The sequence below is a fragment of the Zeus faber genome (assembly GCF_960531495.2).
Source record: "Zeus faber genome assembly, chromosome: 7".
NCBI classification, from domain to species: domain Eukaryota; kingdom Metazoa; phylum Chordata; class Actinopteri; order Zeiformes; family Zeidae; genus Zeus; species Zeus faber.
Window position 1 is genome coordinate 4,660,382 of NC_137203.1, and position 13,944 is coordinate 4,674,325.

The 13,944-nt window shown below is 40.7% G+C and overlaps 1 protein-coding gene across 1 annotated transcript in view; it reads left to right on the forward strand.

Annotated features, from left to right (window-relative positions):
- The window catches only part of ksr2 (kinase suppressor of ras 2), a gene marked incomplete at both ends in the record, with an annotated part of 115,713 nt that extends 102,814 nt beyond the window's left edge, over positions 1 to 12,899 (forward strand). Inside the window, 2 exons of the mRNA XM_080003549.1 lie at positions 11,649 to 11,778; positions 12,753 to 12,899. Of these exons, the coding sequence (XP_079859675.1) occupies positions 11,649 to 11,778; positions 12,753 to 12,899 (277 nt within the window). The remainder of the gene's footprint in view (positions 1 to 11,648; positions 11,779 to 12,752) is intronic.
- Positions 12,900 to 13,944: the final 1,045 nt, after the last annotated feature.

Genomic DNA, 13,944 nt, shown 5'->3' on the forward strand with positions numbered 1-13,944 from the left:
AATGTTAATACTACTATGATGACATCATAAAGCGTCTATTATAAATATAATCTTTTTCATTTTATTTAAGAATAGTGACGTGTCAGTCAAGCAAGAGGGCTGAATATTTTGGGTCAAATGTGGTCGGTTTTTAACTAATATCCGCTGGATCTATTTGGATGAAACTAGTGGCACCAATGATAATAAGCAGTCCATAATTACAGTATTGATGAGGGTGATATGGGTCATAATCCACATCCTTACAATCCGATAGAGATATAGATATAGATATAGATAGATAGATAGATAGTGGCGATAGTGGTGCCGCCCCTAGTGGTCCCTGCGCCGGCGCTCCGGTTGACTCTTGCACTTTTTAGTATTTTTTTCCATTTTTCATCATAATGTACGCCAAAAAAGCATCGGCAGTTAACTCATACGACCGCGATGCACTCATGGATATAAAAATTTCCCTACACGAACAACTTTGGACTTTTTATCCGTGGAAGCAGAGTGGCTGGCGGAAATCCTACGCGGGAACACTCTCACAACAACAACAACAACAATAATGGAGCCACTGCTCCACGATCGGGCCCACGGAGGAAGCACCAGGTAAACGAGGCGACATTCGGGTCAGAATGAGGACGCAACCTTACCGTCCACCTCTGCCAAGCATCCTTCTTGCCAACGTCCAGTCCTGGAGAACAAGATGGATGAACTTCGAGCGAGGATCAAATTCCAGCGTGACACGAGGAACTGTTGCGGCCACTGTCTGACGGAAACATGGTTGAACCCACTGGTGCCGGATGAAGCCATACGTCCAGCCGAGTCCTTCTCCGTGTTCCTCAGCAACAGAATGGGAGAGTCGGGGAAATCCAAAGGTGGAGGCGTCTGCCTAATGGTAAACACCCGGTGGTGTAACGCCAACAACACCAAATTCCTCTCCTACTCCTGCTCGCTGAACCTGCAACAGCTGACCATACTATGCCATCCATTTTATCTCCCCGGGAATTTAGCACGGTCATTATTACAGCCGTTTATATCCCACCGCAAGCGGACACCGACGCAGCTCTGTTGGTCCTGTACGATGTGTTGTGCGGATTTCAGAACAGACATCCCGACGCTGCTGTGGTGGTGACTGGAACTTTAACAGGGCCAACCTTAAAAAAGTTCTGCCTTTTTTCCACCAACACATCACGTGTGCCACCAGGGAGATAGAACTTTGGACCATTGTTACACTCCTTACAAGAATGAATACAAGACCGTCTCGCTCCCTGCTTTCGGAAAAATGACCACGCCGCGATCTCGCTGGTTCCTGTTTTACAGGCCTCTGATCGCGCGAGAACTGGTGGTGACGAGGGATGTGAAGCGGTGGACGGACCAATCGGAGACTGCGCTTCAGGACGCTCTGACTGATGTAGACTGGGACATGTTCCAATCAAGTTCAAGTGACGTCAGCGAGTTTACGGAGGTTGTAGTAAGTTTTGTAACTACGCTAGCGGATAATATCGTTCCCACGGTGAAAGTTCGGATATTCCCAAACCAGAAACCATGGGTTGATAAATCCATATGCTGCGCTCTGAATGCTCGCACGGCCGCTTACGACAGTCTTGTATCCGGAAATATGGACAATTACAAAGCGGCGTCGTACAATCTGCGGAGGGCGGTGAGGGACGCTAAACGGACGTACAGAGAGACTGTGGAGCTACAGATGGAGCGGGGGGACACCAGACGCTTGTGGGAGGGGCTGCGGACTATTACGAATTACAAGAGCTGCTCCTCCCCAGCCACGAGTGTGGACGCCTCCCTAGCCAACCAACTGAACTCCTTTTATGCGCGATTCGAGTCTGGCAACAACACTGCTAGCTTGCCGGCTAATTGGAGTTACACTGCTGGGGATGAGCGCGCACTCTGTGTCCGTGCACGAGGTCAGTAGGGCTTTGATGCGGGTGAACACCAGGAAAGCTGCGGGCCCAGATGGCATATCTGGGCGAGTACTGAAGACCTGTGCTAACCAGCTAGCTCCGGTGTTCACTACAATATTCATATATCTCCCTGGCTGAATCAGTGCTCCCGTCCTGCTTCAAGAGGTCCACCGTCGTTCCTGTCCCGAAGATCACCTCTCCTGCCAGCCTTGAATGACTACCGTCCGGTGGCCCTCACCTCGGTGGTCATGAAGTGTTTCGAGAGGCTGATTACGGATTATATCTGCCCCTCGCTCCCCCGCACCTTGGACCCGTTGCCGTTCACGTACCGGCAAAACAGATCCACTGATGACGCGGTCTCTCAGGTACTGCACACCACGCTCACGCACCTGGATGGCCAGAAGGGGGCCTATGTGAGAATGCTGTTCATCGATTATAGTTCAGCTTTCAACACCATAGTCCCAACCAGACTGGCTGTCAAGCTGAAGGAGCTCGGACTGAATGCTCCGCTGTGCGCCTGGATCCTGGATTTCCTCACAGCCCGGCCCCAGGTGGTCAGGGTGGGGAAGAACATGTCAAGCTCCCTCACCCTGAATACATGGGCTGCGTCCTCATCCCCCTACTGTACTCCCTGTACACACATGACTGTGTGGCCAGGTCCAGCTCCAACACCATCATCAAGTTTGCTGACGACACCGTGGTCGTGGGCCTGATCACTGACTGCGACGAGAAGGCCTACCGCGAGGAGGTGGCTGACCTGTCACTCTGGTGCCAGGACAACAGCCTCCACCTGAACGTCAGCAAAACTAAGGAGCTGATTGTGGACTTTAGGTGAGGACCACAATCGAGGACGCACGCGCCCTTGGTGATTAATGGGACTTCTGTCGACAGGGTGAGCGGCTTCAAATACCTGGGAGTCCACATCACAGAGAACTTAACATGGACTGTACACGCAGACACTCTGGTGAGAAAGGCGAGGCAGCGTCTTTACCACCTCAGGCAGCTGAGGAAATTCCGGGTCTCGGTGAGGATCCTCAAGTCCTTCTACCCTGGAGCAGTGGAGAGCATCCTGACAGGCAACATTACTGCCTGGTTTGGGAACTGTACTGCCCAGGACAGGCGGGCCCTGCAGAGGGTGGTGCGTTCAGCTGAACGTACCACTGGAACTACCCTCCCCCCCTTGCAGGAGTTGCACACCAGGATGTGTAGTAGCAGAGGCCGCAGGATCATGAAGGATCCTCATCACCCCAACAACGGACTGTTTCAGCTGCTGCGGTCAGGCAAGTGCCTCCGCAGCCACACAGTGAGAACAGAGAGACTGAGACGGAGCTTTTCCCGCAAGTCATTAGAACTGTCAACGCTGACCTCACCAGGGGTCCTCACTGAGCCACACACACAGGCTCCACTACCTTCTGTACTGTATGTAGCATACTGTACCGCATACTGTGTCACTGTTCAGGGTTGTTCGTGATGCCGTATTGCTGCGCCGTACTGTTGTATACTGTGCTGTATTATCCCAAACACTACCTCACTTTATTCACATGCCACTTTAATCCACATATCTGTATATACATAATTGCCTATTCCATATACATAAGCATATTCCCTCTATTTATTCCATTTTCATTTTATTTTTATTGTATTCTATTTTATTCTATATATTTTTATTTTATTCTATAAGTATTCGACTTACTGTACTACGTTTTAGGAGTCAGTTAGTTGGGCTATTAGAAAGACATTTTTCCTAGGACGTATTGTGTATAATCACCGGGTGCCTTGCATTACATTTCACTGCATATATGTATGAAAGTATGTATATGTAAGTGACGAATAAAAATCTTGAATCTTGAATCTTGAATCTTGAGACAGATAGATAGATAGATAGATAGATAGATAGATAGATAGATAGATAGATAGATAGATAGATAGATAGATAGATAGATCGATTTTTGACACTTAAAAAACACAAAAGAATAAAACCAGAAAGTAAAACTAAACTCACTTGTTTCTCTATTACTGACGCTGCCTATGCTCATCACTTCCTTCTCAACAAAACCCATGATCTACTGGAAACTACAAAGAAGTTTTGAATGTTTTTATGTTCATAAGCCGCAGGGAGTGTCACTCCCAGTGCTCTGCATCACGGACAACCTGCTTTTGAAGAGGAATCTGGCAGTTGGTTTCAATTTTGTTATGTGCAGTACAAAGAAAGTCAGACAGTCGTTCTCCAGGACACGATTCAATAGATTAATTTTCATGACTGTGAGCGAAAAAAGAGTGAGACCACATTGGTCAGTAAGTCTAAAATACGTACTACTACTACTAAAAGTGGTATACGGTCGCAAGAGCAGTCAAATAGTGGCACACAATTATAATAAGCAGTCCATAATAACAGTATCATCCCATTGATAGATAGATAGATAGATAGACAGACAGACAGACAGATAGATAGATAGATAGATAGATAGATAGATAGATAGATAGATAGATAGATAGATAGATAGACAGACAGACAGATAGATAGATAGATAGATAGATAGATAGATAGATAGATAGATAGATAGACAGACAGACAGACAGACAGATAGATAGATAGATAGATAGATAGATAGATAGATAGATAGATAGATAGATAGATAGATAGATAGATAGATAGATAGATAGATAGATAGATCGATCGATCGATCGATAGATAGATAGATTTTTGACACTTAAAAAAACACAAAAGAATAAAACCAGAAAGTAAAACTAAATTCACTTGTTTCTTCATTACTGACTGCTTATGCTCATCACTTCCTTCTCATCAAAACCCATGATCTACTGGAAACTCCAAAGAAGTTTTTATTGTTTTTATGTTCATAAGCCGCAGGGAGTGTCACTCCCAGCGCTCTGCATCACGGACAACCTGGTTTGGAGGAGGAATCAAAAACATTATCAAATAAACCATCAGCGGTACAATCTGCAAGCTCATCATGCCAGAACATGTGAGAAGAAATAATCTGAATTCTTGGAAGATGTCACTCATCTGATCATCTCATTGCGTGCTGCTTTTTATCTCTTGTTAAAATTGCAGTTGGTCGCGGTTTATTCCCTTTTTTTTTTTTTTTACTTTTTTTTTTACAAAACTGACGACGTCAACATTGTTGTTTAAGTTTCAAGATTACCAAGCAAGAAATGAAAAATCTGTTCACTCAAATAAAAGTCTGTGACCATATAAAAACATATGTGAATATATTGATATTTAATAATATATAAGAGTAAAAGACACATCAAGTCAGTGTGAAATCTAGTATGGAGTCTCAGAATGAAATCTCAGAATGAAACCCATAAAATTGGAAGTGGAGATGTATTTTTAGATGCATTGGAATGAGCAAACAGTTGATATTTTACACGGTTTTTTTTTTCTACAAATGCTGTTTTAATTGTGTAAACTCGTCTCATTTATTCCATCCCTCAAGTATTTCACTTATCTTTGGAAGTCACATAAAAGTCATAAAACTCTGTGATTCAAGATTCAAAAGATTCCAGAGGTTTAGGTCACATACATATACATACTTTTATACATATATGCAGTGAAATGTCTTTGCAACGCACCTGGAGATAATGCACAATATTTACTAAACCAAACAAAATAGCTAACTTAATTTCTACCTTGCAACTAACTGAAACTGACTAATTCATAAAACGTAATGCAGTTAGTGAATTGAATAATTTTAATAAAATAAAATAAAAATAAAATAAGACTCAAATAGATGATACAAAGTAGGGGTACAAATAGAAGGGGATAGAGTTATGTATATGGGATAGGCTATTTGTATATACAGATATGTACAGTGAAGTGCATGTGAATAAAGTGAGTAAGGAGATATACAGCACAGTATACAACAGTACGACACAGCAATTAAGATTTGATTTGATCAAATAAATCTTTGAAAGAGTCCAGGTTTCTGTGGGGAAAAGATATCAAGGTCTGTATAATCCCTAATTGTGTTGTTATTATTATACCAAGGAATTATTCTCTCAGTTAATGAAAAATTGTGGTTTTCTATTGACGCTCACTTTTTAAGACTTTATTAACCCTTGGATGGAAATTCAGGTGTTACAGCAGAAATCACACATTATGTAAAGTATGTCTACATCCATCTCCACAAAGTCAACAGTAAGGAGCACAATGCTGACAATTTGCACTTTGCCAACTAGAAAACCGGTCAGCCCAATATGGCAGGTAAGTCCACTGTCATAACATCTACACCATTGCAGCATTAAGTCAGGTGAAGTCATACTTTATTTATAGAGCGCATTTCATACCAGGGCAACACAATGCGCTTTACAAACGAATACAACAAAGAAAGAGAGAACGTAGTTGTCAGCTGGTCATTACAAAAGAATGGCCTGAAAGACAGCAACTTGACAGGGAGCCAACGTAGAGATCTAAGAACAGGTGTGATATGTTCAACTTGTTTGTCCCAGTGAGAACGCGTGCAGCTGCATTTTGGATTAACTGTAGCCGCTGCACAGCTGATTTCGGGGGGCCGGTGAATAGGCCATTACAGTAGTCCAATCTACTCGTTATGAAGGCATGGATTAATTTTTCAGAGTCTGCTTTTGACAGGAAGCCTCTTAATTTTGAATTTTCTTTTAGATGGTAGAAGGCTGATTTTGTGATGTGATTGATATGGTTCTTAAAATTTAGATCGCCGTCTATGGTTACACCCAGATTGTTGGCTTCATTCTTGCTACAGGGACAGAGAACTAAGATGAGCTGCAATTTTCTGTCCTTGAGCCTTTGCACCAAAAATGAGTATTTCCGTTTTATCTTTGTTCAGTTGTAAAAAATTCTTTGACATCCATGCATTAATATCATTAATACAATGAGTGAGGGAGTGTATGGGGAGTAGGTCATCAGGAGACAGGGATATATACAGTTGTGAATCAGCTGCATAATTATGGTAATTTATTTTGTGTTTCTTTACAAAATGTGCAAATGGAAGCATATAGAGGTTAAACAATAATGGTCCCAGAATCTAACCTTGGGGCACTCCACATACAATATTCACTTTGTTTGACACAAAATCTCCAATGGACACAAAGAACTTCCTGTCCTGTAGGTAGGTTTCAAACCAATTTAAAACGGGGCCAGATAGGCCGACCCATTTTTGTAATCTCGCGAATAAAATCTGATGGTCAACAGTGTCGAAGTCAGCACTGAGATCCAGGAGCAGAAGAACAGATCGCTTTTTTGCATCAGTGTTTATGTGTAGATCGTTCAGAACTTTAATAAGTGCTGTTTCTGTGCTATGGTGAGGTCGAAAGCCAGATTGATAGGTGTCTAAAAGGCTGTTTAAGGTAAGATAGTTGTTAAGCTGAAGGTAAACTGTTGGTGCTCAGTGCGAACTCCTCCCATTTTCCAGTCGTTGAGCATCTCTGACGGGGTTGTAGACGGTGGATTAATAAGTCGATCAACAGTGGAGAAGAGCACTTTACTATTGTCGAGGTTTTCATTAATGATTTTAGAGAAGAAAGACTGTCTGGCCTGTTTAATTTCTATATTGTATCGATTGAGTCTATCACCGTAAATTTCAAGATGAACCTGAAGATTTGTCTTTCTCCATTTTCATTCTGCCTGGTGACACTCTCTCTTAAGCTGCCTAATAACTGGTCTCCAGGCGGCTTTTTATTTTTCTATGTTTTTATTTTCAACAGGTGCCATGTTATCAATAACATTTTGTATTTTGGAGTTGAAGCTGTTCACAGGATCCTCAGTTGAGGATGCCATGAACAGCGGTAACTCATTTACAATTCTCTTAAAGGTTTCAATGGTATTATTGTTAATGATACGTTTTTTAATTGTCGGGATACCTCTCTGTTGTACAGGAAGAGCAGACACGTCAAAGAAAAATGCAACAGTGGTCTGAAATAGATCCACGAGATAGGGTACAGTGATATTTAGTCCTTTTGATATTACCAAGTCCAGAGTATGCCCCTTATTGTGGGTGGGTCTAGAAACATGCTGAGTGAGGTCAAACGCCTCCAATTGGCCCATGAAGTGTTGAGCATCTGGGTCTATTTGATTGTCAATGTGAATATTTTCACCTGAGATAATTACACAATCATCATCAGTGGAGACCTTGGACAGTAGCTCAGAGAATTAATCAAAAAAGCCACATTTAGATTTTGGTGGCCGATAGACAGCGATGATTAAAATGGGGGCACTGCAGTTTATGGAGTTCAAAAGACGTTCAGCAAGGTGTTCAAAAGACGTGAATTCTCCAAAGAGGATTTCCTTGCAGGTATATATATCAGAGAAGACAGCAGCTATTCCACCGCCACTCTTGTCAGCTCTAGTGGTCTGGATGAACTTGAAATTAGGAGGTGCTGTCTCAATGAGTGCGACTGCGCCATTTCTACCCAGCCAGGTCTCAGTCAGTAGAGAGAAACCTGGGTTATGGGTACGAATATGCTCATTAACTAAAAATGACTTGTTTGTTAGTGACCTGACGTTTAATAGAGACATTTTTATTGTTCTGGGTGCATGGCTTTGCGGGTTACTGAGAGTTTGAGTTCAAACCAGGAGTAAATTGTTTAGATTCCTGTATGTTACAGGGAAGTTACTTAATTTCGCTCTATGGTTTATAGCTACAGGAATTTGTAAAGCAGAGAGACAGTCATTCATGTCAGAGTGGGTTGGACTCACCAAACATCAGCAGCGAACAGAAGATTTCAGCGTAAGTTCCATGTTCAAGGCGAGGAGCATTATTACTAATAATTAGTAGCATGCAGTGATATGCTGTCATTACTGTTTTGATGATGCTGCTTTTAATCAATAAGGTGTGTGGAACATTCAAGGTTGAAGGTTGAAGGGGAAAAAAAGTTTTTGGTCTCAAAGTTAATTTATTATAATGTTCAAGAGCCGGTTGTACAAGGGTTGGGCCATAGGTGTGCTAAAGAGCAGCTCTCTGGGATCAACAGTTTATTTTGGAGAGTCAGAGAATATATGGTCAGTTTGGCGTCACAGATAAGGCAAACTCTTTGACGGTCGAAGGAATGAAGGAATGTACAGTTTATCTATTTAGATTAGAGAGTTCACAGTACATACTGTCTGTGGGAATTAACAGTGTGCTAATCTGTGATAACATAGATTTAGATATATTGTTACACACAACTTTATATGGTCATGGTTACATAACATTGCAATGTAATTAAGAAAATTCCCATCAGCCTGCGGATCCCTTGTACAACTACTTGTACCTCTGGGTTGTAGACGTGTCCATAACGCAGTGGATAGAGAGTTGCTGTCGGAGCTCAAGCGGTTCCGGCCACGCTGCTTGGAGCTAGATTAACTCAGACTCGGTGAAGTCGGGTTTGAATGTGCGAGCACCTTCTCGGTTTGTAATGCGATTAATCAGGGGAACGCATCATTTTTAATGTTTCAATAAAGCTCATTTCCATTTAAACTCATCCAAACGAAATGATTTTACTATTTATTTTGGTGGAGTATTGTAATTCAGTCACATTCAATATTGTGGCAAACGCCACAATATTTTTTATTGTGCCTATTGTTTTATTTATTTATTTATGCATAATTCCTTTTTTTTTTGTGATTATTATTATTATTGGTTTTTTTTTGCCGGAGTGGCTCCAGACTCTTGAGTCATTCAAAAGATTTGCTCCTATGAACAAATCGTTTGCGCGTCTTGCATCACTGTTAGTAGGCCATAATAATAATAACCACATTTCATTGTAAACAGTGTACCTTGCGCAAAAAAAAGGCTGGGAAAGACCAATGTGATGTCTACCAACTTGCAGATTTCAAAACCTGATTTGTTTTTATCAGGTCCCTTTCTTCAACATAAAGAAAAACTAAATGTGGTCAACAGACGTACATAAATGTCAATCCATAGTAAAATGAAGGTTGGGAATGGCATGAAGTGGACTCCAGTTGAAGCTTGACTTCACACAGAGATGCAGTTAAAGCTCAAAGCTTGCCATGGTAGCCAAGCTGTTATCATTTCAGAGCAGGCTTCCTGGAACAGTCCGATTCGGGAAGTTAACAAGACTCAAAATGGAATAGGCGTGTCTTCCGGCGTCAGAGCGCTTTCTGCCACGAGCCGCCCATTCTGTTTGCAGAAACAACGGGGGAGGAAAGGAAATAATGGCTGGCCACTTTCTTTTTTTTATTTATTTTAGTGTCTTATCAAAATGTTCCTGAAAGTCCGTAAATCAACTTCACATTAGTACAGGAAATTAAAACATTTGGCTGGAACCCTGTAACAGGTTTTTAAATGTGTAGCTGCAAAAATCGATCTTCTGCCAAATCATTTCCAATCAATTGTTTTAAATATGTTTATTTATTTAATAATATCATTCATATAATAATAATAATAATAATAATAATAATAATAATAATAATAATAATAATAATAATCATAATCATAATCATAATCATAACCATAATAATACTAATACTAATACTAATACTACTACTACTACTACTACTACTAATAATAATAATAATAAATAATTAAATAAACCTAACAATAAAATAAGATCAAATATAATAGAATTAAATAATACAAAATCAAAGACAGCAATAACACAACTCGTATGACAGCGTATGTGTGTTAAAAATAATATATTGCCACCCATGACACGATATGTTGTCATGGGTTTATAAGTCAAATTGATTCTTTCTGAGCCATCTGCAGAACCTGTCCAGCCACAATCAGTTGATTCTTCCTGGAAATCTTAATACATTAGTCGCAGCAGCGGGTTGGACGGCCTTTCAAAGCTGAGGCATTCCTCCTCGTTTTAACCCCTCGAAACCTCCATTTTAAGTCGGTCCTGAGCGGATTAAAGCGCCGGGGGCCGGTGTTCCTGCAGACTCATGTGACTCCTAACACAATTGCGTTTTCAGATGGTCTCCCATATGGAGCTGATTCCAAAGGGACGTCCAGCTGCTACCTGGAGGTGACACCCAGGGCCCTTTCTGCATATTCAACGATATATCATCTTCAGTTTTTGTTTTTTAGTTTTTTTCCTCCTTCTATTTTTATGGCACTCAACCTTGATGTGAACAAACAGCAGAAAGACAATGAGACCTTTTTATTCAAAGGAAAGGAGAAGAGAGCGATGCCATCGTGTCCCATTGTTTTAGCCCTTTTCCCACTTAGGATCCATCATTTGGAGGTTGCTGTTGGAATTAAGTCATCAAAGTAAAGTAATCACACTTGGTAGACGGTTCTAGATGCTCCGAGCTATGGTCATAATATCTACATTACTAATGGCTGTCTCTAAAATATTTCTTGTGTGTAAATATCTTTTGAAAGCATCGATAGTTATCACCAAAATATCATCAAATTATCCAGACTTACTTGTAAACAAAAAATTATGTTTGATTTTGTCAATATCGGACAGGCAAGAATATATAATTTATATCTAATATGATATTTTATTTATTATTTGTATATGTATTATAGTGATCATATATATATACATTCTTATATAATAATAATAATAATAAATATTATTATTATTATTGTTATTATTGTTTTTTTCTTTAATTTTATTTTAATTGTTTCTATTTTATCACATTATTATAATATAATTATATAATGTGTGCAAACAGCTAATCAAAGTGCATATTGGTGGTATTTTTGGTTTGATGCCTCCTTGTTGCATAAAAGCATAACACTGTGTTTATTCTTTCTTTGACCTAATTGATATGAGTTGTTGTTATTTATTGCACAGCACCATTTGGTACGAGCTGCACGCACGTGAGTGGCCTTACAAGAGCCAGCCGGCCGAGGTGATCATGTGGCAGATCGGCAGCGGCTTGAAGCCCAACCTGACGCAGATCGGCATGGGCAAGGAGATCTCAGTAAGGAGGGTTCCACTGTGGGAGCCGGGGCAACAAATACTGTGCATGGTTTAAGGAAAGAAATATGTATATATAAAGACAAATAAATACAGGAGAATATCTGTGTCAAGTCGAGTTTTGACCAGTGGCGTGGCGGTGTCTTGGTAGGTGGGTATGCTGGGGCTTCCATTCCATCCCTGTGTGCACACAAAATGCTTGCTTTGTTTCAAATGCTCCAAGTGATAAGAGGTGTGCAGATTCTAAAACACTGTGGGAAAATAGAGTTGTAAAAAATTCCACAAAGCTCTCAAGAAGCGTGTCAGGCGAAATTAAGGAACCCGCCAAGCCGTGAAATGAACCCATGAACCCTGGACATTCACAAATAAGAATCCAGTTTTTAATGCTGTTTAGGCTTATTATGATGATTTAGTCCAGGTTGGAATACTATAAGTACAGTCGTTTTTGATCTAGATCTATCTATTTTTGAGTTTTGGTAAATTCACGCAATATCATGAGAAAACCTCGCTTAAAATTATGGCATTTAGTTTACGTTGCAAAACTTGTGTATTTGTTAATTCGATTGGTTCATTTGAAAAGGTGGAAGTGCCATTGCTCCAACATGGAATTAAATTAAAAAATAAATAACTCTGCCAAAAAATACACAGCAGCATAGTTGTCAGTGGGAACTAGGAGATAATCTTTTGTTAGAATTTTCCAAAACCCCCAAGACCCAAGCTTGTTACTGAATGTGTTACTGAACCACGTCACTTTAACGTTATTTATTCAACACTTTTTGAAAATATAAAAACATAAGTCAATTCTGGGATGGGAGCCTACATTTTAATAGTTTTCAAAAAACAGTGAACCTGTCCTTGAATTGTAATTATTCATTTATTATTATTATTATTATTATTATTATTATTATTATTATTATTATTATTATTATTATTACTATTCTTTTCCCTCCAGTTAAAGGTGTGATTCTGTCTCTGCAGGACATCCTGCTGCTGTGCTGGGCGTCCAAGCAGGAGGAGCGTCCCAGCTTCTCCAAACTCGTGGAGCTCCTGGAAAAGTTGCCAAAAAGAAACCGACGCCTTTCCCACCCCGGGCACTTCTGGAAGTCAGCTGAGTATGTCAAATGAGCTAGAGACAGACAAAAACAAGCAAACAACAACAACAACAACCTTAAAAAGCCTCCTTAAATAAGAAAAAAATAAATTTACAAAATTATTAATTCCCTGCCTTGAAACTCCGCCCCCGCGAGGACAAACTGCCCCCGGAAAAAAATGTCTTTATTTTCGGCTCCTGCGAAGCACCGGGGACTCATGTCGTTTCTTGTTTAGGTTCCAACCAAACCAACATGAATTCTGTGTCCATGTTTGTGATCAACCTGTTGTTATTTTTTGTTCAAAATAAGAAAATGATATTATTTGCGGCCGTTTTATTGGATTGTACTTTGTTTTGATGTCAGACGTTGAAAAAACATCACTATTCCATATCGCTGAGAACAAATGTAGGTTCAGATTTTTTGTTCCAAAATGAAAGTCATTGTTCTTTTTTTTTTTCTACCCCAATTACTATTATTATTTTTTTTATCCCATCCTACAATGTTCTGTGCGTATTTTCTCGTCCCGCCGTCCCCGTCGACGTCCTGTGCCATTCTTGGATGTCTCTGCCGGGGAAAAAAAAGCAGTTTGTCTGGAAAAAAGCTTAATTCAGAAGGGAAGGAGCGCGTCCAGGGCCCTGAACGCCGACGCGCCTCGGCTCGGGGACCCCTTTCCCCCCCGTCGCTCACGCGCCCCCCGCGTCGCATGGATTTGCCGATTCCACGTGCGGATCGTTCCCCCCCCCCCCTTTTTTTTTTTCTCGTTTTCGCTCATTTGATTTCTGTTGTTTTTTTGTGTTTGTTTTGACGCTCCTCCTCTGTGACACTTGAAATGTACCTCGGAAGTTAACTTCTTGAGAAATGCGATGACCGAGCCCCGCCCCGCCACCGGAGAGAAGCGGAGAGAAAAATGAACTAAAAACGAAATGTATTATCCTTCAATCAGAACGGTTCTGGATGAATAAATGTCCCAAATGACAGGACAAAATAAAACTCAAGTCGAATTTTAAAATGGTTTCATCTGTACAGGACAACAGAGCAAAAGAGAAAGGTAATATTTCATATTATTATTATTACTAAAT